The sequence below is a fragment of the Ranitomeya imitator genome, chromosome 8 (genome assembly GCF_032444005.1).
Source record: "Ranitomeya imitator isolate aRanImi1 chromosome 8, aRanImi1.pri, whole genome shotgun sequence".
Lineage (NCBI taxonomy): Eukaryota > Metazoa > Chordata > Amphibia > Anura > Dendrobatidae > Ranitomeya > Ranitomeya imitator.
In genome coordinates this window covers 23455164-23468617 of record NC_091289.1, presented here as the reverse complement: position 1 = coordinate 23468617, position 13454 = coordinate 23455164, and the positions used below count along the sequence as shown (strand labels likewise).

Genomic DNA, 13454 nt, shown 5'->3' with positions numbered 1-13454 from the left:
TTGAGATGGGAATAGCCTTTTTAGGGATATCCAAAAACACCAGAAATGGTGGTATATATACAGTAACTAAAATATATGCGTGCTTTTTTTTTGTTGTTTTTTTTTACTTACAAGGCACTGCATGGCGATAAAGATTATCCCGGATTATTTGCTGCAGCTCGTGATCAGGGGACGCTTTCTGGAACCTTTGGTTTAGATAGTGCCTCAGGTCCTTGTTCAGTCGACTTCCTAAAAAAAAATAATAATAATTTGGTAAGTTTTTGACTAAAACAAGAAATGAAATTGCCAAAAATAATTATTTAAATAAGAAAACGTCTTTAACATACACTTTCTCCATACATGTTTAGTTTATAAAAGTCAAGTAGTTAAAAATATAGTAATAGTATATGACTAAACAGTAAATAGTATAGCTAAACATTTGCCATGACAAGGTTCAGATTTTTGCTAATTTTTCGGCATATTAAATTACAGCATCATTTGAGATGGATAACAGGAAGTGGGGGTGTGACTTTGTTTCTCTACAGGAAGTGGGGGTGTGACTTTGTTTCTCTACAGGAAGTGGGGCAGGACTTTATCACTGTATAGGAAGTGAAATAGGGTCTATTTCTCTCTACAGGAAGTGAGGGTCTTTTTCTCTCTACAGGAAGTGAGGGTCTTTTTCTCTCTACAGGAAGTGAGGGTTTTTCTCTCTACAGGAAGTGAGGGTTTTTCTCTCTACAGGAAGTGAGCGCAGGTCTTTGTCAGTCTACAGGAAGTGAGGGCGGGTCTTTGTCTCTACAGGAAGTGAGGGTCTATTTCTCTCTACAGGAAGTGAGGGTCTATTTCTCTCTACAGGAAGTGAGGGTCTTTTTCTCTCTACAGGAAGTGAGGGTTTTTCTCTCTACAGGAAGTGAGGGTTTTTCTCTCTACAGGAAGTGAGGGCGGGTCTTTGTCAGTCTACAGGAAGTGAGGGCGGGTCTTTGTCACTCTACAGGAAGTGAGGGCGGGTCTTTGTCTCTACAGGAAGTGAGGGTCTATTTCTCTCTACAGGAAGTGAGGGTCTTTTTCTCTCTACAGGAAGTGAGGGTCTTTCTCTCTACAGGAAGTGAGGGTTTTTCTCTCTACAGGAAGTGAGGGTTTTTCTCTCTACAGGAAGTGACAGAGGGTCTTTGTCACTCTACAGGAAGTGGGGCGGGTATTTTTTACTCTACAGGAGGTGGAGCGGAACTTTATCATTCTACAGGAAGTGAGAGGGTCTTTCTCTCTCTACAGGAAATGGGGGAATGGTTTTGTCTCTACAGGAAGTGAAAGAAGGGAATTGTCTCTGAAGATGGGCCTATTTCTATAGGAAATAGGGGAGGGTCTTTGTGTTTCTACTCCAGCTTTCCTCCCTGTCACAGTGCATACAGACAAAATAGAGAGGCAGTGTTCAGTTCAAGACAGGAAAGCTATTGGATCACGTTAGGAGCAATGCATGGTGGCAAGCTATAGAAAGGAAGTTACTGAACATTTAGTGCTGGCAAAATAATGATGAAAAAGAACCAAGCCCCTAAAAAGAAAGGATTGCAGAATATAGAGCCCAAGAATTGGCACAGCTCCTGGATATATTTGATTGGCATGAGCATTTGTAGGGATGGGTGGCAGAAGACGATGCTCATACTCTGATGTTTTGGTAACAGGATGGGTAAACTTTAAATTTTAACATTTTGGCAAGGGAAAAGTGAATTATAGTTGAAAAGGAAGGCAATGTAAGCAACATAAATAGATATGCGGCAAGCTCTTCCCGGCAGCTCCTGTCGGGAAACGTTGTGGATGTCTTGCCTACTCTACTGGGAGTCCAGGAGATCTCCTGTGTTGTGGGAGCCGGCGCAACTCAAGAGAGTGGAACAGTTTGCCTTAATAATACTATATACTACACACCGCCTTTAGCTAGTTCTGTGTTAAATATCTTGGTTTAAGCAGAATTGTTCATTGTAAACGAGTCTTTCAAAGAGGAGGAAAATTGGAGCAAATGGACCCTTTAATTACTATACACCAGGCAGAAAGAATATGTTAAAAGCGCTGGGAACATTATTAGTTCACTGAGAAAGGAGTGAACTTGCTGCGGAAGGAAAAGTTATGCATCCACATTCTGCAAGTTCAGCAAATTAAGCGGTACAATATAACTGCAAGGTAATGTTCCCGCTATGTATGAACATCTATAATAGGAAGCTGCTGATGACACCGCTATAGAGCACGCAATTTGTTGAAAATTAGTTTACATACTTATAAACACAAAGATTAGATAAACAGAATTTAAAAAGTGCACGGTATTGTCATAAAGAACCCATTTTCCAAAAAAGCGGAATTTAAAGGAGCCATCCTCGCTGAGGATCTGTTTATACAAGGAAGGTGACGGGCACAAGGGGGCATTCTTTGCGTCTGGAGGAGAGAAGGTTTTTCCACCAACATAGAAGAGGATTCTTTACTGTTAGGGCAGTGAGAATCTGGAATTGCTTGCCTGAGGAGGTGGTGATGGCGAACTCAGTCGAGGGGTTCAAGAGAGGCCTGGATGTCTTCCTGGAGCAGAACAATATTGTATCATACAATTATTAGGTTCTGTAGAAGGACGTAGATCTGGGGATTTATTATGATGGAATATAGGCTGAACTGGATGGACAAATGTCTTTTTTTCGGCCTTACTAACTATGTTACTATGTTACTATCCTCTTTTTTTTAACATTCTTACTAAGTCTCCTGCTGCTGGCAACCACAGCAATCAGTTGGAAGACATTACATTTCTCTATAGCACCCCCACAGGAAAAATGAAGTATTACATAGTAGGAAATAAAATTACAAATTCCTGGTCCTCCAGAGTGAGATGAGATATGTAGCGGCTGGCAAATTTATAAAAGATCCGAATTGGGGAAGTTCAGAAAAGTTTATAAGCAATATCTCTCCCTATTAACTAATCCCATTGCTTTACATTACAGCCTTTATTCTGGAAAGGAATACTTAAGTAAAGAGCTGGAAAAGACAGAGCATAATTGGGATTCTTATTTAAAAACTCTTCTTTAAACTTTCATACATTCCGGAGACATTGTATACAGAAACTAGCTCTTACTCCAAAGAAAAGCTTTTTTCTTTTTTTCTTACCAAGGACCCAAACTGATGATTTTTTTTTTCATCTTTTCTTTTATTGAGAAGAAACAAAAGCACAATAGAATTGTTAAAAAGTTCAACATTGAAAGTAAATAATTCCGGCTTTCAATGTTGCCATGATGGACAAAAGAAAAGATCTTCATAAAGACGAGAAAACACAAGATCACAATAAAAGTAGGCAGTCATCTTTTACCAAAAACCAGCACCATATAGGTAGAACAAAAACCCAATGACAAAAAAATCAAAATGGGTATCATTTTGAATCCTGCATTGAGCAGGGGGTTGAACAACATGACCCTTGAGGTCCCTTCCAACTCTAACATTCTACGATCCTTGCAGTGCTTTGCTATGCAAAAAGATCACCCAATCGTAGACAATTGGGCTTTGACTTTATCCTTTCATGAACTCGCTTGGGCAATCACTTCTTCTGTTCCATATTCACTAATGATGTATTGGCTTGAGATGAGATTCACTCTACGAAATGGAAAGGAGATGGCACTAAGGACCTTCTCAGTGGGTCGTATAGAAGCCCTAAGAGCAGCTTCTTTGGTACGGCTAATGTTATCAAATACCAGATCCTCATCTTCATTGTGTCACCATAATAATTTTCCTATGTATCCAATGTCTAAAAATCAAACCTAATGGAAAAAGTAAAAAGAAAACATATCACCAGATCCAATGTGGCCAAAGTTGCAGGACAGACAGAGTGGTCCCCAACCTTTCTGACCTTGAGAGCCACATTCAGCTTAGAGAGAGGGTCGCGAGCCACATTCAGCACTGAGAGAGGGTCGCGAGCCACATCCAGCTCCCACCCCCTTCAAAGTAGTGTCAACCAAAGCCCCCATTACAGGTATAATGATAAGCAAAGCTTTTCCACAGAAATCACTCCAGAGCAGTACACTGAGATCCAGGGGTTCCCATAATACCCCCATTCAGTATTCTCCCAACACACTGTCACATCCAGCTTTGAGCACCTCTTTTGAGATGTGCTCTTTATACCTGTTTGCTAGACATTGACCTAATGCATCAAGCTGGCAGTCGCGAGCCACAATTCATGGGGCCGCGAGCTACATGTGGCTCCTGAGCTACAGGTTGGGGAGCCCTGATATAGAGGATACAGAAGTAGCAGGTATGGCTAGGTCTTGGTGTATGAGGATGCCAGAAGATAAAGAATGCAGAAACCCAGTACTACAAATTGTACGTGACTACTTGACAACTTTCTTAGAATGTCCAGAAGGCGTCGGGGAAAAATTGAGCAAAATTTCTTTAAAATCAGACAGTTTTCCCATGCACCGGCATCGAAACGCACATTCAGGAAGTTGGGGCATAGAGGGCATAGGTAAAGACCTTCTAGAGGGGCATGACTAATGGTCAAAAACATTTGTCTCCCGGATTACAAATATGGCAAAATTTGACAAGTAAGCACATGAAAGTTGAGGGATGTGGCCAGTTACAAACTTTGCTTTGGAACCCAAGATCGTCAAGGTCATGAATGAACTATCTATTTTATACCAATGGAATTGTACAGAAACGATGCAGGAAAATTCTAGGAAAATTCTTTACATTGGTGATCACAAATTACATTCTGATCCTGACTGAGACACTTGAATTTTCATTTTTGTGTAATATGTGCCATGCTCTACATTCAAGACCATGCTCACAACAATCATAGCATTGGCTCGTTAGAAGGATCATCCACCGGGCCTCTGTTCTTTTGTCGAAACCGATGCGCGCCGTGCTTTAAAAAGCTTTAGTAATACCTTGCTTTTATGTGGATTATAGATCTATTTCATTAATAGAGCCCGGCTCTCCTTGCAGTAACCTTTACTCAGCCTTGCTCCACGTCTTTTATACAATGCTGCATTAACGAGAAGAAGAAAAAAACGTGTTCTACGCCAATTTATCTACAACCTCATTAAAGAACTAGGTAATGCATGATCACTGGAAATAAGCCGGAATCCAAAGTGAGGAGCAGCTATAACCAGATAATGGTTTGATTACTGCATACATAGCAGAGCTCTGTAATATCATTAGGGAAATATTATTTGTGACCTTAATGGCATTCATGGAGGCGGTTTGCGAAACTGACCTAAGATTGTAAAACCGCGTGTCAAATTATGGAAATGCGTTCTGCTGGGTGTAATTGAGTGAAGCCGATGTCTCTCGGGAAGAAGATGATGCTGTTGGGAGGAATTTACATGTTTCCAGTGTTTGCTGAATTTTAAAGTTATAGTTATCATTCGAAAAGAAGCCTGAGAGTGGTTTTCATTTGTAATAGCCGGTACAGTCAAATAGTATAGAGTTGAGCAAATAGATTTGTGCTGCCATGATCCGGCCCCCAATCCGGTACTCGAAGGCTGTCTCCACTTCTGCATCTGGCATCTTCTCGCATTTCCTAAGCTTTTTAATTTGTCATGACGTGATGTGAGGCTTATAAACACCGAAGTCGCTGAGGATGCGAGCCATAGACGTGAGGTCTACCTTGGTCCAGCTGCCACGGAATACAAGATGGGACACTAGGCCAGGGTAGGGGGAATCTTCTTGCCCCACTTTAGCTGAGCACATGGGACGAGTTGTACTTTTGAAGGACACCTTTCATTTTACCACGCAGTGTACTCAAAAGCGGGAAAAAAATTTACAAATGTGGTGAAATAGCGTAAAAAAAAACAATAGTGACATTGTTTTTTGGAGATATGTTATTAAGGTGTACATTTTGTGGTAAAAATGACCATGCAATATGATTCTCCTCATCAATACGATTACAAAACGGAAGTAAAGGCTCATCAGCACTAATGAGAAGCCACTGTCAGAGACTAACAGCGGCATTTAACAGGTTTACAATCATGGGTGGAGCTCCGCTACACCCACGACTGTTAGCGGCAGGTCCTGGCTGTAATACTCAGCCATCGCCTGTAGAGTATGGGGTGGGCTCACTGCGTAACCCCGCTCCGTACACCCGCTTACAACTTTTGCTGTATACATACGGTGCATGTCATGGAAGGGTTAAGGGGTAGAGGTCGACATCAGAACCGAAAGAAACAGAGAACCCCTGTGTCATGCCCCACCATCTCAACCACAAATTTCCCTTTTAAAGGGTTGCCCACAACTCATGCAACCCCTTGATAAATATTACAGTCCTTCTTGTAAAATAAAAGTGCGCTATACTCACCTCCTGTAGCGATGCAGTTCCAGCAATGCGGCGGCGGTGCCGGGTCTCTTCCCCCCCACCCCGAGTCCCGCATGGCACGTAAGCCTACAGCCAATCAGCAGTTGTTATTAATCTGCCGTGCTCTCAGTGCCTTCAGACAAACCTCAGACATCCAGGGAAAGTGTAATCACTGCTGCCCTTTAGTGGTCTCTGATCGTTATGCCACGGGAGCCCTGCCACCAATGTCAGGAGATCCTCGGGAGATCCATTGCCAACATTGCTGGAATGGCACCAGTTCAGAAGGCGAGTATAGGGTATTTTTATTTTACAATCGATATTGCAGTATCTAAGAAGGGGTTGTCATCTTAGTGGGTAACCCCTTTGAGGGTTTTGGTGATAAAGTCTGATCAGTGGAGGCCTCAACCAATAGACTGGAGAAACCGAGCCTCTATACCTTCTCACTGCGATCAGGGGTCCTGACCATTCAATGTCAATGGGACAAACAGAGCCAAATACAGTTTGCACCATCCTCAAATGCTCCTCTATTCCACCTCCTGAGGCAGCAGTGAGGAGATATGGGGGGGCTTTGTACCTGGCTGTAATTATCAGTGTGAGTCCTAGCCAAAGGATATAGAATAGTAGTCTATGTTGGAAAAACTCAACAGACTTACAATATTTCTAGTGCGGGGGCTTAGGAGATGGTCCATGACATGGAAAGTTGCCTTTGTGTCATGCCCTGCCCCCTTGGACTCTACATTAGCACAGAGTTTCAGCTTTTCCAGGAGAGTTCCTTTAATAATACCAAAATATTTAGAATTTAGAGTCCTCAGTGGTTGATACCTTTGAATGGCTAACTGAAAAGATGGTAACAAATTGCAAGCTTTCGAGACTACTCAGGTCCTTTCATCAGGCATAGAAGGGACCTGAGTAGTCTCGAAAGCTTGCAATTTGTTACCATCTTTTCAGTTAGCCATTAAAAGGTATCAACCACTGAGGACTCTCAATTCTAAATATTTTTCTATCTACTGGCTAACACGGTACCAAGATACCGTATATATCTTTAATATTAAATTCATTTTCATATAAAGAACAGTCCTGTCTTTTAACCAAAGCTCCCTCTGGAGTTGTATTTCCTCCACTGGGAAAGGTTTCCTACGCTTGATGCTTGTCAATGTCAGATACATCTTCTTTCCATTTCCATCACACAAATAACATTTTGTACCATCTTATCTTCATCTGTCCTATTCTCGTCTTGCAGCTGCTATCTAAAAGTGATTACTAATAATGGGCCTCTAAAACTCATCAATAATTGGAAGAGTCACGGGCCACATGCCCGCGATGACAAGGGATTGTGATTTACACAAGTCAAGTAATCGCCACAGCTGCCAGCCCCGGGTTTCATGATCATTTCACCCATGAGATCAGAGATTAATCAAGAGAAATGATCACATATAGTCCCATTGCCTGAGAAAACCTAACTACCGGTAAATAGAAAACTTAAAAATGCTTCCAGAAACAAACGTAGAAAAATTGAAAGAGAAAAATTTAAAAACCAAAACTGTTTCAAACATATGATCCCATCAATCCTCGGCTTTATCTAGTGCATTGTGACTCCTGTTGGGATTGTTATTGTTGGATGAAGATTTGTCCAGAATTCATAACCCGTAATTCACTGATTAAAGGGGCTCAAAACACCGTACATGGAGAAGATTATGATCTACCCTTTCTTCTCTGGTTTTCATAAATTACGCATATTCTAGTCCCTTACACTCATAAGAATTATGTGTGGATAACGTGTGGACTTTTTCATTTTTTGTGGTCTTATTTTTGGAAGTCTACCATAGACCATAAAGGAGAACATAAAGGGAAACATACCTGGAGTTGATCAAGAAAATTCTTGAGATTGTGGTAGGACATATCACTTTTTTTCTTTATATTTATATACCGTAGTAATAAATTAATAAAATATATTAAGATTCCAGATGTTATCCTGGCCTAATAAAAAAGAAATGGAAAGAGTGTCACTATTCTCCATAGGATGTGACCAATATGGCAACTCTTTCCTATTCGTATGAATGTGCTTGAGTTGCAAAACCTGTAATACTTGGCAAACCCCATGGACAAAAGTGGTGCTGTTTTGTGTGAAGAAAAACCCCAAAACATTCATTTTTTTGTCAAGCCTTAGACAATCCCTTCACTATGGGAGTAGTAGACCACAAAAGGACACACATGTGATAATTGTTGTTGAATACCGTAATCTCGAGAAATAGGATGTATGTATATTTGACAGTATTACATGCACCAATTTGTACATGTTGGGTATGGTAAAGAGTAATTCAATATTACAGGGGTTTTGTAGAAATGTTTATAACCTATTAATGACTTACGCCATCATTTTCTAACCAATGGGGGTCTGACTGCTGAGAGTCAGAATCCTCATGAAAAGTTCAAGGTGTTGACCTGTACTCAAAATTCCATAAATCTCAAGTCTATCCAGGATGTGTCGGATATGCTGATCTATAGGGGCACAACCTCACAATTTACAGGACCTGTAGGATCCTCTGCCAATGTCTTAGTGTCAGAAAACACAGGAGACTTCAAAGGTCTTGCAAAGTCCTTGCCAAAAGGTGTAGGACCCCACCGTGCTGCCAAAACGTCTTACCTATTAAAGCATGGACTCCATAAAACCTTGTGACCTACTCTATTGGTTCCAGTACCACACTTTGGAAAAAATAAAAGACCATGTCCATTGCAGTAATTTATTGATAGGCAGCGTCAACAATTTGCATTCCAAATTGGGATTGACTGTAATCCAACCATAAACCCCCACTGAACAATCTACATTATAAGCAGAACCCTAATCCTTTTGTCTACAGCTACCTCTTGGGAAATAACCTAGCTAATTTCCTTGCATGACGACTTTCGTCATAAATGGTCTTTTTAGAGCTACATTAGCTGACAGTCATTTGAGTCAGTTTCACTCAATAAATCTCACAGTACGTGTGCAGTCTTGGCTCGGAATTAATTTGTCTGATACATACCAGCGACTCTCAGCACGGACGCTGCCGTCTGTCCGAGTAGACCTCTCAAGACAAATATTAAAGGACTTATATTACTGAAGAGTTGATGCTAGAAATGTTAGAAGTCTACAGACTCCTTGCCTAATAAAAAAAAAAAAATCAGGTCTTTATCATTCACGAGACAGGGTTCGCAGACTTGTTTAAGAAGACCTGACAACTCTTTTGCCCCCAAGCACCACAAGAGCTGCCAACATGACATCAAAGGCTACTTCAAGTATTGCCCTTACTGGAATTTGAAGGTGTAAATCATCGCACGTCACTTTGTCAGCTTTATAAGTCTCCCGTGCGGGTGTAAACAATTTTCCACCACTTGAACTCCAGGTCTTTTTGTGGTTTTAAGGATTGGATTTTAAAAGCTTTCTCATTTCAGTTTAAGACCAGAATTTACGAGAAGGATAAAGCGAATAGTCAAGATTCAATATGCAAGGAAGACAAGGCGATGAGCAAAGGAGGGAGACTTCATGATTTTCAAGGGAGCAGGTCGTCAAGTCATAGTCCTACTAGGTCTTCGACCAACCCAACTGTCATGGCAAAAGCTCCAAAGTCATGACTGTGAGGTCGGAGTCATTGGCATCTAGTTCTTTGAGATATGGTGGTCCCTAGAGTGGTAGACATGGACTTGTTGTGTAGCCACCTATACCTAGACCTGCCTAAAGTTTTCTGTCTTTTGGAGGAGATTTATGGACATCATTGTAAAGACTCCCTAGAGCCTGGCTCTACACAAGGATAATTAGGATTTTCTGAGAGATGTTTTTTAGGTTCATTAAATATTGAGAAAACCAGTTACAGTTCCTACAAAAGCCTTTTTACACTGCTCCTTTCACAAATCAGATGTGTCATCGCTTTGCTATTAAAATGTATCCATTAAAATTAAATTTGTACAAAAGTCTAGAATAAAACATGGTGCGGTTATGGTCTCAAAAAAGTAAGTAGCTCACCGTCTTCGTCTCCATTCATAGGAAGTATAGTACTAACGACCAATTTGACATAGAACCTCAAACAAAAAAAAGGCACAAAAACTTCCATTTTACGCACACTTGCCAACTTTTCTGAAACCTTTGTGAGGTTCCTGGAAAAAAGAAGAGGCCTACAAGATCCCAAAATAGGATCCCGAAATCTCTGAGCCACCATAGATAGCTCCTAAAATCTCCTTCATGGGTTCCTGGGCATGGTGTTGAGATGTTTCTTCACCAGACTGAGTGATAGCATTTTAGATGCGCATTCAAAGGGGTTAAGGAAACGGGATCAGAAGATTTTTGTATACGAATCACATGGGAGTTATTTTTTACGTGGATTTTAACGTGGATATATGCTTCAAAAGCCACATCAAAAGCTGCTTGAATATTCTTTGAAAACTCTTTGATGTGCATTTTAAAGCTGAAACTTTTGAGAACATACCATAAAAGGGGTACGGATATAAAAACAAAAAAAAAAAAAAATTAGCTGGACTTCAAATCTCTCAAAAGACCATTTCAATAAGTTTGCAAGAAAATATTAAAACGCAGACCAACAATCAATTTTAGATCTTTTTGGAGGCAAGTTTACCAACCAAATTACCAAATTTTCGCAGGCTTGTGAACAGAAGTGGGCCTCAGTTATCAAAGCAAACAAAGGCACAGATTAATGAATTGTCAATAGATTTACAGTTGTATTCCCGTCTTCAAGATCTTATCGCAATATTTAGTAGGTGTGATAATAATAATATTAGCAAATGCCTCCAACTAGAAATGTAGAATAGTTCTTCTGATCAGCTATGCAGCTTACCCCTTAAAAGCTTAGATATGCATGATTACGACTAGTGATGAGCGAATATACTCGTTACTCGAGATTTCTCGAGCACGCTCGGGGGTCCTCCGAGTATTTTTAAGTACTCGGAGATTTAGTTTTTCTTGCCGCAGCTGAATGATTTACATCTGTTAGCCAGCATAAGTACATGTGGGGATTCCCTAGCAACCAGGCAACCCCCACATGTACTTATGCTGGCTAACAGATGTAAATCATTCAGCTGCGGCAAGAAAAACTAAATCTCCGAGAACTAAAAAATACTCGGAGGACCCCCGATCGTGCTCGAGAAATCTCGAGCAACGAGTATATTCGCTCATCACTAATTACGACCACTAACAACTGTCACTATATGAGTGGTCGTAACCATGGATATCTAAGCTATTGCAATGCCCTGCACATGGGGGTAACTGACATAGCTAATCAGAAAAACTATGCTACATTCCTAATTGGAGGTATTTGCTAAATATTATTACTATTACACCTACTACATACTGGGATAGGATCTTTCAGATGGAACTACCCCTTTTTCCTTAGTATAGGCCACAAATTTTGGAGGATCCGACCACTAGGACACTTGATGATCAGGAACACAAGCATTAGTGATTTTGTCTCACGCAAGGAGCTGTCCACTACCTTGATATTGCCTTTTTAAATGAAGTTAACCACAACTACCCTATGCTCGCCTCTTGCATTGGCGTTTTGTTGGCGCTGGATCTCCTGAGGTTCGTGTGACTGACTGTTCTGCATAGTGAACACTGCAGCCAATCAGTGGCTGCTGCGCTCTCACTTCTTCTGCTTCTGGAAGAAAGTGAGAGCGCCGGCGCAAGAGGTGAATATCTGTTATTTTTATTTTACAATGGAGATTGCTTCACTTTAAAAAGGGGTTGGCCAGGCTGTGGACAACCCCTTTAATAAAACCCATTCTGAATGACTTTATTAGGAAACTTTTAGTAGATTGAGGGTATCTTTTTTCAACGTTCGTCAAAGTGGAGAGGGCTAGAAAAAAACTTGTTTCGGTCTCTGGAGAAGCCACTAAAATCGATGTATTCCATGTTCAGACTATTTGTTTCATGTGGCATAACATAAGGTTTTATTTCCCTTCGGTGACATTTCTCTCCCGTTCCCCCACAGATTAAAGCTCGTGGAGAGAGGAGGTCCGAGCAAGGAAACCAAACTTTAATCTGTGCAACCATAGAGAAATAATCAACTAGGCCTCAATTGTCAAATCTAACCTTGTTGCCAATAGCAACCAGTCAGAGTGAAGATTCTATGTCTCCAAGCTGGGTTCTAATGGGTTGCTATGGGCAACAAGGACAGAACATGTGATCAATTTACGACTTTTGTTGTCATCTACTAATATTTCTAGCTAAGTTTTAAAAAAATTTAGAATTTTTTTTATTTTTTTGGCTCCCTCAAAACGGCCAAGTCCCAAATTTTACTTGAAAGTAATACAAGTAATTATTTGGCGATCACAGATCAACATCATGACTGTAAGTCGACAGGAACGATATTTAAGGCCCTTCTGCCAATTCGAATATTGGCTCGTGTACCTGTCCCTACCCGCAGCCATGAAATATGTGCAGCAAGACGGCGACGTCTGTAAGATAAAGTTATTCCAATAACAGATGTACACATCTGTTACCATGGCAACGGCTGCTAAATTTACAGTGCGCCCGCTACCTATTCCTAAATTACCATAATGAAACAGCCAAAGGGCAGGAATCCAGCTGTTAAAAAATTAAAAATATGAATATAAGGATAATGGGTTAATTACTAAGTAGGCAACGGAGAAAATAACAAACCCCAATACGAGACGCCTCAGAGTAAAACCCTGCTCCCGATGAAGCGGATCGCGGTGCGCTAATTGCTGCGCTGCATCTGTTCTTGGCTTCGTGTAGAGGAGAGGGAACAAGATGCAAATTTAATGCAATGTCAGCTGTTAAAGTGTCATCTAAGTTACTACGCCAAACTCTGCTTAATAGGTACTCAGTATTACTCTTTTACGCGCCATTTTTGAGGTTTTCTAGTAGAAGGTGGCACCATTAATGATCACAGCTTCCTATACGTAACCCTGGCCACATCTAACAAAGACCTTAGGATCCTTAGGCCGTTGTGTGTGTAGAGGCCCAACAGGTTGGCCAATCACACCCTTATTGCTCCCTACGACGGGGCGTGACCAGTAGACCCGGACAGGCAGCCCCTTCCCTTTCTTGCTTTCCTATCCAGCATCTAGTAGCACTGGCGTAACCTGAAACATGTGGGTCTCAATGCAAAAAATGCAACAGGACCCTCAACTATCATGGGTCTTTTTATATTGGTTA

At 41.0% G+C, this 13454-nt stretch overlaps 1 protein-coding gene across 11 annotated transcripts in view; it reads right to left on the bottom strand.

The window, feature by feature from the left end:
* Positions 1-13454, bottom strand: part of MAGI1 (membrane associated guanylate kinase, WW and PDZ domain containing 1) — a 452701-nt gene that overhangs the window by 251356 nt on the left and 187891 nt on the right. For all 11 annotated transcript variants that reach the window (XM_069736564.1, XM_069736568.1, XM_069736569.1 and 8 more), the window contains exon 2: positions 112-228. In XM_069736564.1, coding sequence (XP_069592665.1) covers positions 112-228 — 117 coding nt within the window. The remainder of the gene's footprint in view (positions 1-111; positions 229-13454) is intronic.